General features: G+C 38.6%; 1 protein-coding gene across 1 annotated transcript in view; it reads left to right on the forward strand.

Annotated features, from left to right (window-relative positions):
* The window catches only part of LOC117328317 (mucin-2-like), a 35858-nt gene extending 21446 nt beyond the window's left edge, over window positions 1–14412 (forward strand). Inside the window, exon 2 of the mRNA XM_033885840.1 lies at window positions 12724–14412. Within this exon, the coding sequence (XP_033741731.1) occupies window positions 12724–14412 (1689 nt within the window). The remainder of the gene's footprint in view (window positions 1–12723) is intronic.
* The last annotated feature ends 961 nt before the right edge of the window (window positions 14413–15373 follow it).

The raw sequence follows: 15373 nt of genomic DNA on the forward strand, positions 1-15373 counted from the left end.
TGTAATCAAAATGTATTGCATACCATGAAGGCTAAACATTGTATTTGGATGACAAAATTATCTTAAAACATCATTATAGTGTTCGTTATGTATACTTGTTTTGATTATAGACTTTTTCCAGTATGATTTGTTATTGTATTAAAGTTTTTGTTGGGTCTATTGTTTAAACGTCCAACAGTAATTACGATTCAAAGTGGTCATGCGTTAGATTTCGTAAGCCGAATTGTGAACCTTTAAAACTTTGCGATCAATGTGTTTTTTTTCGTGATTTTATTGATGTAAATGCAATTTCAAATCTTACGTCATTTGTAATTCTTAGAGTCTAAACATGTGAACACTTAAACCTGATGACTCAAAAGTAATTTTGTTGCAGGATTCAATTGAGCGCGGCCATCCTTAAAGATTTAAATACTTGCCTGGTTGATCACAATTCTGATACATCAGGCCGTCACAACCCTCGAATCTCCACAACGCTGGAACGTGTATGACTTACTACGCCAGAACACAAATAATGACAACCTGAGGACGTGATGCATGCGTAACTACAACGGACTACAAACCTGAAACGTGTACAAATTACGACGAGAAAACTAATCCAAACAATATACAGAGACTACCATATCAAGGGCAACAACTCTTCAAAAGAGGCTGAAGCGTTGGACAAACGCTAAGTCTCAAAAAGTACATAATTATTGTTTTCGCGCGCGCAGGTATACGAGTGATGCAATGCGCACTATTTCAGTAAACTGTGTACCACAGACGAAGTATTACACGCAATAACGACCTTAACAAAAACAGAAGTAAATCCTCCTCTTTCACACATGTTCTGCGTTTATAAAAACGCTAGTTGAAATGACAATAGCGATATATCCCTTGGTCTTTGGTGACCATTACCCTTATAAATTTTACGGTCAGTTCTATTTGTGTTGACAATTATATACAGTTATGCGTTTAAAAGTACACCATGGTTGTCGGCCGGACCATGTATTCCGGACCTAAATGATAAAAGTGCAATGTCTGGCGACACATTTTCACGAACGCCGCCCCTCGAGCGATACAACAGTCGCGTAACCCTGGTGACGTATAGAGGATTCCCGAGCGTGTAATTTAAGGATAAACACATACCCCGGATCATGATGTAAATCGATCGCATATAGGTCTATTTATCGGTATGAATGACAAGAAAATTGAATTGGTGTGGTGAATCTGTCATAGTTCAGAATGATGTGAAATCCCCATTGGTATAGTTGTCACTTTGCACCTTTGATCGTAATGTTTTTCGTATAATTATCTACAAATTTCCACCATTGATTAATACACATAGAACATGATTGAAATAGCTGTTCACGGAACTAAAACCGAGTGTCATCATCTAATCAGATCAAAATAAAGCAGTACACCACTTCCTTCTATAAACAATCTTCTTTTATCGTGTTAAACACAACCCTAAATGGCTTTGAGTATAGACGGATCTTACAACAATACAACAAACAGGACATGATAGCAGCTTGTATAGAGGATAAGATCTTCAAAATGAATTACTAAATAAAATACAATGGGCCGTTTTTCGTGTCATCCAGTTATCTTCAAATATATGTTTGAGAATACAAGTCTACCATCAGTGTGAGGCAATTGTTTTTTGTTGTGTTGACCCCTTCTTCAAAAAATAATATATATAACAATTCCTCAGTCAGTGATTTGTCAGGAATAATTTGATGCCTGGTTTGAAGAAAATGTTTAATTGGTGCATGGCTTGCCAAAAGTTATAACTTTGGGTTTGTTATCTTTTATATAGAGGTTTTGACATTGTTTTGCATTTTTTGTTGAAGACATTGATCTTGATTGTCATAAATGATGCTCTCTGCGGTCCAATGGCTAGCAGCAACGGTCTTGAAACATGTAAGTCGTCAATCGCAAATACCCAATACCTGGTTTATCGCCTTATACATCTCTCTTGTCGTTAGTCCTAAGGGCAAAGAAAACCAGACGATAAAATTTCAATTTACAGGCTAGTATTTAGCAATAATTTATTGACGTTAAAATCCTAAACAGACTTTTAAACTACCCAGTTACTTACCTACAGTTTTCATTGCTTCACAAACAAGCGGTCCTTAACATGACATATATTTTATGTAAACCCTCCAATCCCATAACTTTGCCACCTGGCTAGCGTGTTGGGAAAACTGTCATGTATAAGCTATTTTAATAATTGTCAAGACTGCACTTATTTTTATAAACGAGTGACAATGAAGCTGTGATACATCATCGAAAAAGCTGATGTATTGACACAGGATGAGGGGCCGCGGGGGATAGAGGGACGTTGGTGGGGGATACAGAATGTGGTACGTAGTGTAGGGAAGGTAGGGGAGGGGATATACAGTCAAACATGGCATCTGGTACAGGGACGAATAGATGAAGGGTACAGTGTATAATTGAGTAGGGATACGGGAGATGTGGCTACAGCTTTTTGCACGAGAAGAAGATAGGTTGCAGAATGTGGTTTATGGATAAGTGGAGGGATAGCAAGAGTAAGGGTTTAGGGGAAGAACAACTGAAGGGTGACGGAATAGGTAGAGAAGGTAACTGGACAGGTACAGGAATAAAGATGAGACAATTGGATAGAAGGGTGACGGAATAGGTAGAGAAGGTAGCTAGACAGACCAGGGATAAAGATGAGACTGTTAGATAGTAGGATGGCGGGAGAAGAGGAGAGAAAAGGTGGGACGGGACAAGAACAGAGCAGGGGCAGGGCAGGTAGAGAAAGGGGTGCCGAGACAAAGAATGGGAATGGGACAATGGAGAGAAAATAGGGACGGGGCAAGAAAGAAGGGGAAGGGTCATGGAGAGAAAATTAGGACGGGGCAAGAAATAAGGGGAACGTGTCATGGAGAGAAAATTTGGACGGGGCAAAATATAAGGGGGAATGGGACAGGCAAAGAAAGGGGAAGTGAAAAGATGAGATAATGAGGATTGGATAGTGAGACAGAAGGGGACAGGGTGACATTGTACCATGTTACCACCTGTGAAGTATATCACCCAGGTCTATAATGAGATTATCTTATCTGTATACTTTAGGATCAGTCACGAACTACATCCTCTGTTATGAACGTAGAAATTTCCCATTTACAACAAGCTGTTGACTTACATCCTCTGAAAATTAACATATATATACACAAGTAAATTGTTTCTGGCTTCATACGCAGCAGGGAGGGACATTCATTCATAAAATATATTACGTGTTTGTGTAGCACATCTGTGTAGCTAACATACATGGATAACGCAAGCTAATTGTACTACATAGTCGGGGAGGGGTGCTAAGATTACTGTAACAATTGATAAGAAAATTTTGAATATGTGCATTGAGTACGTTAAAAACAACACAGCTGTCACTCTGTCATCTCGAGACGTGTAATTCTAGTTTTAGGTCACAAACAATGACATGTCTATAATTTCGTTGAATTGTACATGTATATAATATTAAGTAAAACTCTAAAATTGATTTAAACTGTTTAATCTCCCAGCAAATATATTACAATTTGGAAATGAATAATAAAAAGAAATTCTTTAGTTAATATCGCCAAAACTGTCTATTACGCAGTCGCAAGTTATTTCCAACGTTACAAAAAAATAGTGTCATACAAAAGAAACAGCAAAATCTAATAACATAACTCAACGGCACAGAGATTGATGTATGTTCAAAATAATATAAATATGGCCTATCTATGTTGAAATAGTAATATGTCTTGTAATACAGTATTTTCAGTTAAAGTACAGTTTAACAATCGAAGGCCTAGAATAATGGCGGTTTTAGTTTGGTAGAAGGATTGTACAGAGCAACTACAGGTTTCAGTACCTTTCAGTACAAAGAGGTAAAAAGAAAAGAGTTAAATGCATAAGAGCCCAATATGAATTAAACTGCATCATATCGCTATTTTATCCGTCTATGTCTCGTCAGTGAGGCTGAGGACTTTAGTGTCGATATCTCTATAGAAAGTTACGGAGGAAAGTCTGAATATCATTGAATTAGTTCGCAAGGGACAAGGCCATGTTCCACACATTCCGGCTACGGTGGGTCACATCAGTCTGCGTCAGTGAATGAGAGGGTTGTTGGCCCCTTGTGACAGTAAATAAGGATTACTTGATAATACCCAGACGTCAATTGTCAACATATATTCGCAGATAGTGATTAAGTAATTAAGACTGTAGCATCATCGAGGTAAAATTGCGTAGTTTCGCCTCGTTCATCTGATCTTCAGTAATGGTTGTGCTGCTCATCAGCCATGCGATGAACTATTTTCTCCTGCAACCAGTCACAGAGCTAACAACGAGACTTTGTTATGGCCACGAAAATGGTTCCATGAATTTCCTTATTGTTATAGTTTTTTCTGTGAAAAATAGATAAGCACATCAGGAGAGAATACTTTGTTATTCGCGGATCAGAGAAGAATATGCCAAACTATATTCGACATGTTAGTTCTTGGATGTCGAAGATTGTGGCTCTATTATTTTTTTGTACCTTAGCGGTTCCAGAAGGAGGAATGAAATGATTTATAAACTTTAGACATGTTTGGCGTGTTTAACGAGCACCTTTTACTGCCTGGACAAATTAATATAAATAAAATCCCCAGTATGTCATTGCCTAGATACTTATGACATATTATCTTCATCATTTCCGACAACAGCGCCCCCTACCATCCATCACTTGACGAGAGCGGGCGATATATTTACATCTGCTGGCGTGGACTTTTCATCATACACTGTGGCTAGCTTCGGGTCAGTTGTCCGTCGCCACCCTCTGCCCTAGTACACTGAAAAATGACCAAATGGCACGAAAAAAATTCAGCTTTGTTTTATTCTGTCACAATATCATTATTGCTCGGAAGGCGGAAAATTTACAGCTCAGCACACATGAAATCTAGACATCTTGAAAATCTATTGGTGTATCTGAGCTGCTACAAATTGTATTAGAGAAATTTCAATGTTTATTTTCTTCTTATGTTTTTTTGGGGGGGGGGGGGGGGGGGGGGGGTAGCTTTAATATGATAGTGTAAAGTTTGTAAGTCACGCAATAATAAATTCAGTGTTCTTTTTAAAAAAAAGATTACAATGTCTTGCCGAATATTATATATTTTGTGTCGGTCATTCACAAGTGAGCATTTCAGTCCATGTATTTTAATCAAGAACCACCTTTCTGAGTGAGTGTTAAGGTTGCAATAAATTAAAGGTAACTAGGTCAACAAATCGACAGATCTGCCACGAAACGTTATCTACAACTCGGTAACGAAAACACCGGAAGTGGTTAAAGCAAACTTTCTCAAAGGTTCGTCGAGGTTATCACCGAAACTCTATAAGCTGTTTATCTGCAATTTGGCACAAATATAAAAATCGTTGTGTGTGTATTGATGATAATTAGTCGACTTTAGTAAACAGAGGTGGGAGACCAGGTCGGCCACGTGCGCCCAATTCTTCATCTGTGATAACGCACCGGATCTAGAAAGACGGCGATTACATAAGGCCAAAAGGAGTTGGACATGGGTCAGAGTTCCGGAAATTGAGCGTGTCTGAGTTTTTATCATCGCCGTTAGAGAACAGTGCAGTGTTAAAGTGATAAGGCATATGGTTCGGAGAGAACCTTTGTGGAAACATCAAGTGAACGGAACCAGATTTATGTCAGATACTAAAACTCTAAGTAATGTCTGTATAAATGCTGACTCGGAAATTATATATCCTGTATTGTCATGCTTTCTCCTTTGTTTTACCAAAGAAAGCAGATGTTGAATGGAATAGCTATACTCAACACTAATAATACCAGCACTATTACCACTTTTCAATATTATATAATTGCACCGTAATGACCCATCTCTGTCCCAATTAACCATCATTTCGAAAACATGTGATAAAATCTTGAGTTTTCTAATGAGTCAAAGACTTTATGAGAATAATTATTACTTATTAACTCTGCCAAGGAATTAGCAAGCAAGCATATGTAGGGTTGGTACTGAAGGCACTTTCTTTTATTTATGGAGCGAGAAATCGCTACAGTATAGGTTTATTAGAGTAATGAGTTCATCACAGGAACTAGAGAGACAGTCATGTCGTAAAATTAGCCTTAAATGACTCCGACAATGACATTTTAATTCGCTGAAAGCGTTGGATCGTTAACCAAACAATGGTTTAAGTGATTTCCTTATAATAAAAATGGAGCAGTTGAGGTAGACTTTACAGTCCCTTTTACTAAATTATAAATAAGGTAATTCGAAGATAACATGTTACCTTCTTGTAAATTCCGCACTTGGCGTTGGTGATTATATAGTTTAAACATTCATATGCGTTCCGAAAAAAAACACAACTTAAAAGTGATCCAGGTGTACCATAATTGGTTTAAATATACAAAAACTATTTTCTTGTCATTTTACACGGTACATTCACAATTACGATACTTTGAAAACTTTATAAACATTTTATAATTCTGCAAACGATTTCGTGATTACACACACGGCTTACCTCATTCTGATTAAAAATAGATGTATAACCCGTCGCGTGTAATTGACTTATGTAAGCCCGTTGATGTATCGTTTGACGAAGATATCAGGTAGAAAATCACGATACATAGCAATAAAATCTTTCAGGAAAACATTTGCATCCGAAGCTGTGGTTACTTACTATTCTTTACATCATCGTTTATAAAGACACAAACCTACACTATGTAGATCTTATCTTCGAATGTACTGCACAACACATGCAGTCATTTCTAGATCTATCGGCTAATGTCATTACTTTGAAGGGTTGTAAGTTCATTTGGTACACTTGACTCGCACCTAAACAGCCTGGAGTGTGATGTATCTCGGAAAAGTTAATTACTCTACAAGTTTTTAATTTTCATTTCTGTACACTCATCAAATGACTAGAGATATAAAATTGATAAAATCGTTGCTATTTCGAAAGCTCACCTGAAATAATTTAGTATAGCAATGAAAATGTCAGCTATAGTTGTAATTAATGTCAATTTCTGCATGACTCCAATTTAATCGGTGACCAGGAACATACAGCTACCAGTTCAAACAAATCACGAAATTATCAGATACAAAACAAATATGGCTGTAGATGGCGCGAGTTTCTATCACCAGTGTGTTTACGAGTGTTTAGATTGAAAGGAGGGCCAATGTTCGTGGAGGGGGGCACCTTGACGTTCCTCCCCGTGCAATAATTCATTTATTAATACAAAAGGCTGGTTATGTATTTAAGCTTCTGGCAATAAATTGTTTAACCACAGGGAGACAAATTACAGCACAATATGACAGTTGTGTCGATTATAACAATGGTTTTAGCTCTATTGGATCACAATAACAAACGACAAACAGGTAATATTGTGGTTTCCAATTACAGTTGTGGTTTCCAATAACAGATGATTTTAAACAATTGAGAAAGACTTTCGTCAAGTTATTTCAAGCGAGTTCAATACATCTCACTGGAAAAAAAAAATTTATTTGCTGAATGAAAAAAGAGTTATGATTATATTCGCATTGTAATCGAATTTAAATAATTCATACAGATTTTCGTCAGTTTATTTCAAGCGAGTACGATACATGCTCACTGGAAAAATAAATGTATTTACTTAATGTGAAAAAATATTATTGCATTCGCATTATAAATAGATATCGCCAACACAACGCTTGAAACAACAACTTATATTTGAGTTATGCGAGTAACGAATACAACCTTTTGGCACATGCCTTGTCGGCGCCGTCGAAATGCTTCCTTTCCGACATCATAACGGGAAGTGAACTTTTGGAATCTATTTGGTTCCGGTTTCGGTGACCTGATAATCCGAACAAGGAAATTGATAATCGTATCTTCCTTTCAATTCTTAAAGAGCAGTGGCTATTTCCCCGTGTCGAATGTGGACTGTACTTGACTTCAAGTGACAGGACATAAATGTTATATAATATTATAAACAAAATGTAATATGATACTTTATAATAAGTCTGCATGTCATACATTATTGGCATGATTTTATAATGTTTTATTGTATTGTTATTCTCTAATATAACTCTATCTTATATAATGCTATACTCTATATAAGGAACCCGCATCTCATCATCAGAAATCTGTATAATTATGTCATAGTGTATACATAAAATTATACAAATCTATGTAATTGAGAAAGACATGCCATAAGTGTAGTAATATAATGATGTATAATAAAACTGTTTTTGTTTAAACATATTTTATTGCTTCTTTAAAAAAAACCCAAGAAGATTGGGCACAAGTTATGGCAAATTATAGAAGCCCTCCTCCGCAATTTATTTCATCAATGTAACAACAACAATAGACACCTATGTACATTGTATACAGTGAAACGAATTTGGAAATCATATTTCAGATTTGTATTGATCACTCAGACACACACGTGTGTTACAAGAGGTCAAACATAAACAGCACATTTTATACATAGTGGGGTGAAAGAAGAGACCGATTGGAAGTGCAGGGAAACGGCAATGATATCATAAAGCAAGTTTTATCATCTACAACAATATATTGCATGATAATATGTATAATATAAAATATCATTTATCATTTATCTGCCTGGGAAATAGTAGTTACAAACTCTGGCTACTTTTACTGTTCAAAGTGTCCATGTAAATGCTCATACCTCTTTCATGCTATTTCTAGGTATCGTTTCATTGTGCCAGGCAGAAATTCAATTTCAATTTATTTTCTTGCCTTCAAACACATTTAGTATAGAGAAACATAAATAAGAATATACATTATATCTGGTTTATATTGATTGTGTTAATACAGCTGTGCTATATTGTGTTATATTGCAATGTGTATTTAAGTTGATTAAAAAGTGTTGCATTGTCTTATAAAATACTACAAATGAAGTTCTTTATAGTTTAATAATATGTTATTAAGTCATGACCTCGGGTATTTTCACTACATGGCTATGGCTGTTATATGCATTTAACCATATTTAGTACAAATAAAAATAATAAAGACCATGCAGGGCTCACCTTAGTTACATCCAGGCTCGTATTCATAAAACTAGAATATGATTGTTAATTGCCCCTTGAAACGTTGTCTTTTCTGCTGAATAACCCAACACTCTATAAAAAATAAATAAAATAAATAAAGTATATACATGTACAAGAAAGAAAGAAAGAAAGAAAGAAAGAAAGAAAGAAAGAAAGAAATGAATAAATAAACAAATAGATAAATAAAAGTCAATCAATAATGTTTTAATGAAATTGTCTAGCGGATGTTTTTTCCTGATATCACATCCGCCTTCAAAGGACAGTTTCTGAAATGTTACACTCATGGTTTAACTCATCTATAACGGTATAAATGTAACTACAGAACCATGCTATATATTTTATACAGCGTGAATAAAAACGATACCCAGACCTTTTCACAGCTAAATACGATTCTTGACAGTTTAGACGAGGGTATTGTAAATATATATATCAACGTGGGGTGTATTATAATTACTGGTTGGGTGAAACATTGTTGTGGATTTTATATGTTCTCGATGGCAGGGTCACGTTTCATTTCAAACATTTACGTTTGTACATTGTCGTTTGATGTTCATTTCAGTCGTTGTCATGTAGACGTTCTTAAGCGAAGGGAAATGGATATTTTTCCTTACAAAGATGAAAAGAACTACAAACATCTTCTCTCCGTCTGATACGGTGAAGTGGGAAACATTAGGGGGAGGTCTTTGTCACATTCTCTAGACATGTATACCTGTGATCTCTGGGGCGTGGTTCAAGAGGAACATACCTCCATCGTAAGCATACCTTAAATTGTGTTCATTTACTGGAGAAAAGAGACGCACGTGAAATAGTCAATGCCGTGATGAAGCTAAATTACTCACGTGGTGCCTGAAGTGGCCACATGGGATGATTCTAGTGGTCATGGCTTTCTGAACCAGACACTTTAGCGGACACCCGGGCACTCTAATGACGAGATAGGGTCTTTAATTAGCAACCTTAAACTGTTACACAGAAAGGAGACGGACTAATGTAAATTACACACACATACACTTTAATCCCCCATCCGTGAACTGCGGAGTAGAATATAGCACCAAAGCTTTCATCGGGGAAAACACCGTTCAGAACTATTAGCTCACTTACAGATTCTCCGCCCAGGGAGTCAAGTGTTCCCTAAAGGTCATCTAAACAGGTGTCCCGGTCACACAATGTCCAGTTCCAAAAGTTGATATAATTATGTACGCATTGCGAACAGAGGAAATTATTTCTTATTGACATGCCGTATATTAATTTTAATATTACAAACAGCTGTGACATTTCCTGAACTTAAAGCATCATAAAAATAATATGATAACGAAATATGTAGGATGGATGTTTGTAGATAAATCTATGATGTTATCTTAAATATAAAATTCTGTAATCGTAGAGACACGCATGTAAACACATATCTGTTCTCTATGCGTACAGAATGGTTCACGGTTCACAAACAGCCTTTCATGCACCGATGTCGCGTGCAAATTTTACGCATACTTGAAATGTGTCGAATTGAGTTTACGTAAATAGATCTCAACACATGTGTTAGTGATGCCTCTCACATTCCTTCAACCAGGACGAGTGTACTGTCATCCTTCTAAAGCAGGCATTGTCATTTGTATTGTACCCACACAATATAATACAGAGACGCTTCTCTCTTGTCAGCTGACAGTAAGTTCTGTAATATCAATATTGCTTGATGAAATGAAATGTCTCTATTCTATATTATTAAAAGAAAAAATATTAGAAATAAAAAAATCAAAATTAAGAAAGAAAACACTCTCGATGTTAACGAAGATAAAACTGTTATTTTCTATTTTTGTCATAAGTATTCGGTGTCATTGCACAGAAGGTATTTAGAAAGTAAGCTCTCCTTGTGGGTTTTTAGTCACGGGATTTGTCGTTACCGTGTAAATCATACATTAGTTCTACTGAATGATGACACCAGGTCAGAATGTGCACGTGCATTTCACGTCCCGTTAAAAGTATTCAAATACATGCAATGTTTATGAAACTGGTCTATTTATGGGGTTATTGCACATGTTCTACAATATTTTGAAATTTGTTGGCCCATTTTGTTTTGCTCGACAGCATTTCGACACTTTTGGCATCACTGACGAGTCCTAGAAGGCCGCACAGCTGAATACTGTCACAGAACGGAATAGCTGAATGGTGTCCCTAGCATCACTAATGAGTTCTAGAAGGAAGAAACAGCTTGAATGGTGTCCCAAGAATCAATGACGAGTCTTGGAAGGTCGAAACAGATCTTTGGTGCCCCAAGCACCACTGGAGAGTCCTAAACGGATTAGACAGCCGAATGCTTTCCCTAACATATCAGACAAGTCCTAGAAGGAATAAACAGCTGTTTGGTGTCCCTAACTTCACTGACAAATCATTAAAGGTCACAAGCAGCTGAATGGTGTCCCTAGCATCACTGACGAGTCCTAGAAAGACGCAACAGCTGAATGGTGTCCCTAGCATCACTTACGAGTCCTAGAAGGACGAAACAGCTGAATGATGTCCCTAGCATCATTTATGAGTCCTAGAAGGACGAAACAGCTGAATGGTGTCCCTAGCATCACTGACATATCATAGAATGGCGAAACAGCTGAAGGCTGCCCCTAGCATCTCGGATAAGCCCTACAAGGACGAAACAGCTTACCTGTACACCTAGTATCACTAAAGAGTCCTAGAAGGACGAAAAGCTAATGTTGTTCTTAACATCTCTGACAAGTCTAAGAAGGACACAAACAGCTGAATGGTGCAGTTTTATATTCATGATTCGGAATATACTGTTTCTTTGACTTAATTAATGTTTAAATGTGTAGTTTTCACATATGTGTCATTTATGCAATACTTTGAGCCAAGATGTTGAATTATATTAATTTTCATTTAATATATGATTAATTGAATTTATGGCTATTTTTTGTAGAAGGTTATATAAAGACGACAATTATCCAATTCCAAATTTTAAATTGCCCATATATAAAGGCCGGTCAGGAATACCTATATATACAAGATATACCATAATAGTACACAGAAACTTACGGATTTAAGCTGATTTTAGTATCTATCGAGTCGAACCTCGTGTCGTACACGATACATTAACTTTATGAGCTTGTTCGTTTGATTGGCGTTTAACGTTGACAGCTCTGTTCCTCGTTATCTTGGAGACAGCATTGTCAGCCGTATACTGGTATTAATGTCGATTCTTGAAGAAATATTAAAAAAAAATCAGGCTAGTTTATGAAAAGAAATATGGTCGCTCTGCATGCTCCCATATATCTCGTTCTAAACTTGAAGAACGCCTACCTTCCTTTTTAATAAGAACGAAATGCCCGGCGATATTTTAATATAATGGTTGTGAGCCCTACTCGTGAAATTCGGCCAAGGCATTCATTATGAAACATACTGAGGTTGAATTTGTGAACATTACATCTCTAGTTTACAGTATCTTTATCCAGTACTGTGACAAGATCTTTCAACAGATTATTCACATATCTAAAGGCTTTATTTATTTATTTATTTTATACGAGACTGAATTCATAGATAAGCTTATCAGAACTTTTTTTTAAATCTAAGTACATTTAATTCGCCTTGAGGTATATTGATAAAGAATAAGTTTATTGACCATGTATATAAGGTATATCCTTATCCTTAGAACTGCAAACAAAGGACACTACAGACTCTCCAACATTAGCCTCTTACCCCGACCACCAACATCAGCCTCTTACCTCGACCATCAACATCAGCCTCTTACCTCGACCATCAACATCAGCCTCTTACCTCGACCATCAACATCAGCCTCTTACCTCGACCACCAACATCAGCCTCTTACCTCGACCACCAACATCAGCCTCTCACCTCGACCATCAACATCAGCCTCTTACCTCGACCATCAACATCAGCCTCTTACCTCGACCATCAACATCAGCCTCTTACCTCGACCATCAACATCAGCCTCTTACCTCGACCATCAACATCAGCCTCTTACCTCGACCATCAACATCAGCCTCTTACCTCGACCATCAACATCAGCCTCTTACCTCGACCATCAACATCAGCCTCTTACCCCGACCATCAACATAAATCGCTTACCTTGACCATCAACATCAGCCTCTTACCCCGACCATCAACATCAGCCTCTTACCTCGACCATCAACATCAGCCTCTTACCTCGACCATCAACATCAGCCTCTTACCTCGACCATCAACATCAGCCTCTTACCTTGACCATCAACATCAGCCTCTTACCTCGACCATCAACATCAGCCTCTTACCTCGACCATCAACATCAGCCTCTTACCCCGACCATCAACATCAGCCTCTTACCCCGACCATCAACATCAGCCTCTTACCTCGACCATCAGCATCAGCTGCTTATCCCGACCATCAACATCAGCCTCTAACCCCGACCATCAACATCAGCCTCTTACCTCGACCACCAACATCAGCCTCTTACCTCGACCACCAACATCAGCCTCTTACCTCGACCATCAATATCAGCCTCTTACCCCGACCATCAACATCAGCCTCTTACCCCGACCATCAACATCAGCCTCTCACCTCGACCATCAACATAAATCGTTTACCCCGACCACCAACATCAGTCTCTTACCTCGACCATCAACATCAGCCTCTTACCTCGACCATCAACATCGGCCTCTCACCTCGACCATCAACATCAGCCTCTTACCCCGACCATCAACATCAGCCTCTTACCTCGACCATCAACATCAGCCTCTTACCTCGACCATCAACATCAGCCTCTTACCTCGACCATCAACATCAGCCTCTTACCTCGACCATCAACATCAGCCTCTTACCCCGACCATCAACATCAGTCTCTCACCTCGACCATCAACATCAGCCTCTTACCCCGACCATCAACATCAGCTGTTTACCTCGACCATCAACATCAGCCTCTTACCCCGACCATCAACATCAGCTGTTTACCCCGACCATCAACATCAGCCGCTTACCCCGACCATCAACATCAGCCTCTTACCTCGATCATCAACATCAGCCTCTCACCTCGACCATCAATATCAGCCGCTCACCTCGACCATCAACATCAGCCTCTTACCCCGACCATCAACATCAGCTGTTTACCTCGACCATCAACATCAGCTGCTCACCTCGACCACCAACATCAGCCTCTTACCTCGATCATCAACATCAGCCTCTCACCTCGACCATCAATATCAGCCGCTCACCTCGACCATCAACATCAGCCTCTTACCCCGACCATCAACATCAGCTGTTTACCTCGACCATCAACATCAGCTGCTCACCTCGACCACCAACATCAGCCTCTTACCTCGACCATCAACATCAGCCTCTTACCCCGACCATCAACATAAATCGCTTACCCCGACCATCAACATAAATCGCTTACCTTGACCACCAACATCAGCCTCTTACCTTGACCATCAACATCAGCCTCTTACCTCGACCATCAACATCAGCCTCTCACCTCGACCATCAACATCAGCCTCTCACCTCGACCATCAACATCAGCCTCTTACCTCGACCATCAACATCAGCCTCTTACCTCGACCATCAACATCAGCCTCTTACCTCGACCACCAACATCAGCCGCTTACCCCGACCATCAACATCAGCTGTTTACCTCGACCATCAACATCAGCCTCTTACCTCGACCATCAACATCAGCCTCTTACCCCGACCATCAACATCAGCCTCTTACCTCGACCACCAACATCAGCCTCTTACCTCGACCACCAACATCGGCCTCTTACCCCGACCATCAACATCAGCCTCTTACCCCGACCATCAAGATCAGCTGTTTACCTCGACCATCAACATCAGCCTCTTACCTCGACCATCAACATCAGCCTCTTACCCCGACCATCAACATCAGCCTCTTACCTCGACCACCAACATCAGCCTCTTACCTCGACCACCAACATCGGCCTCTTACCCCGACCATCAACATCAGCCTCTTACCCCGACCATCAAGATCAGCTGTTTACCCTTGCCATATTTTGGACATAATCAACTAATAACTTACACTGAACTGTATGATAAGGGATTTCAATTCCACTTTTATTTTATATTTGCATTTCTAGATAGTAACATTCCCGCATTCCAAACCTACGCTGTTTACATGACACATACTCCATATTCAAGTGCTTATTACAATAGCGTCATTTGATATCAGTCGTTATACCATGTAATCATGTTTCCATCATGCTTACCCCTCCTGAAGTCCTGTTCTGATCAAATTGACCAAAATATCAAGAAAAAGTAGTAGGAGGAAAGTTACTTATCATTATGGATGTTTGGATATAGAAAATTGCTGGCAAACCTAAACCTTAGCAACCGCA

Source organism: Pecten maximus, chromosome 5 (assembly GCF_902652985.1).
Source record: "Pecten maximus chromosome 5, xPecMax1.1, whole genome shotgun sequence".
NCBI lineage: Eukaryota > Metazoa > Mollusca > Bivalvia > Pectinida > Pectinidae > Pecten > Pecten maximus.